The 877-nt window shown below is 49.4% G+C and overlaps 1 protein-coding gene across 1 annotated transcript; it reads left to right on the top strand.

Annotated features, from left to right (window-relative positions):
- Positions 1–136: 136 nt before the first annotated feature.
- Positions 137–833, top strand: TERG_02738 (lactoylglutathione lyase; the record flags this gene model as incomplete). The annotated part of the gene is made up of 4 exons (XM_047747958.1): positions 137–167; positions 219–254; positions 314–739; positions 799–833. The coding sequence occupies 4 exons, from the start codon at positions 137–139 to the stop codon at positions 831–833; spliced, it is 528 nt and encodes a 175-aa protein (XP_047603929.1).
- Between the last annotated feature and the right edge of the window lie 44 nt (positions 834–877).

Here is an 877-nt window from a genome sequence, read left to right as displayed (position 1 = left end):
CCTCGACAAAGACTTAAGGCAGCTCGCTCCTGAAGGTTGGCTAACTGCTTGCTATCTCCTTCTGCCCTTGGCCAGCTAATTCTAATGATGACCAACAGGATCACTCCAGCACCACCGGATAGAAGCAATAGTCAAGATGACAGACCCATCGAAGTATAAGTTTCATCGTAGGTGACGACGTCTTTGACCGGTTCTGTAAAGCTGCTTACTGTCTGCAGATACGATGCTTCGGGTGAAAGACCCGAAAAGATCTCGTAAGTCTACTAATTGTTTACAAGAAACACCAGTGACAATAACTAATGAGATTTACTAGTCGAATTCTACAGTTTCCTTGGTCTCACCCAAATCAACCGACTCAATTTTGAGGATGCCAGATTCTCGCTCTATTTTCTCGCATACGATAGCCCCAAGGCACTGAACACCGGCAAGCACTGGACTGATAGGAACGGAGTCCTCGAACTGACTCACAACTACGGCACAGAGAATGATGATAACTTCTCTGTTGTGAACGGCAACACGGAACCGTATCGCGGGTTCGGTCACATTGCTGTCTCGGTGGAGAATATCGAGCTAGCATGCAAGAGACTTGAGGACGCCGGGTATCCGTTCCAAAAGAAACTAACTGACGGCCGGATGAAGCATATCGCGTTTGTCAAAGACCCCGATGGGTACTGGGTTGAACTTATCCGCCGCGGGGATGTAGATGAAGCCGTGGCCGAGTCGGACCCCCAGTCGTACCGTTTGAACCATACCATGCTGCGAGTCAAGGATAAGGACGCCTCCCTTAAGTTCTATCAGGAGGTCATGGGTATGACGCTGCTAAGGACATCTGAGGCTCCTGAGGCGGGGTTTAATCTGTATTTCTTGGGGTATCCCG

The sequence above is a fragment of the Trichophyton rubrum genome (genome assembly GCF_000151425.1).
Source record: "Trichophyton rubrum CBS 118892 genomic scaffold supercont2.3, whole genome shotgun sequence".
Taxonomy (NCBI): domain Eukaryota; kingdom Fungi; phylum Ascomycota; class Eurotiomycetes; order Onygenales; family Arthrodermataceae; genus Trichophyton; species Trichophyton rubrum.
The sequence above is the reverse complement of the archived record's forward strand: the minus strand, read 5'-3'. Positions and strand labels throughout refer to the sequence as shown.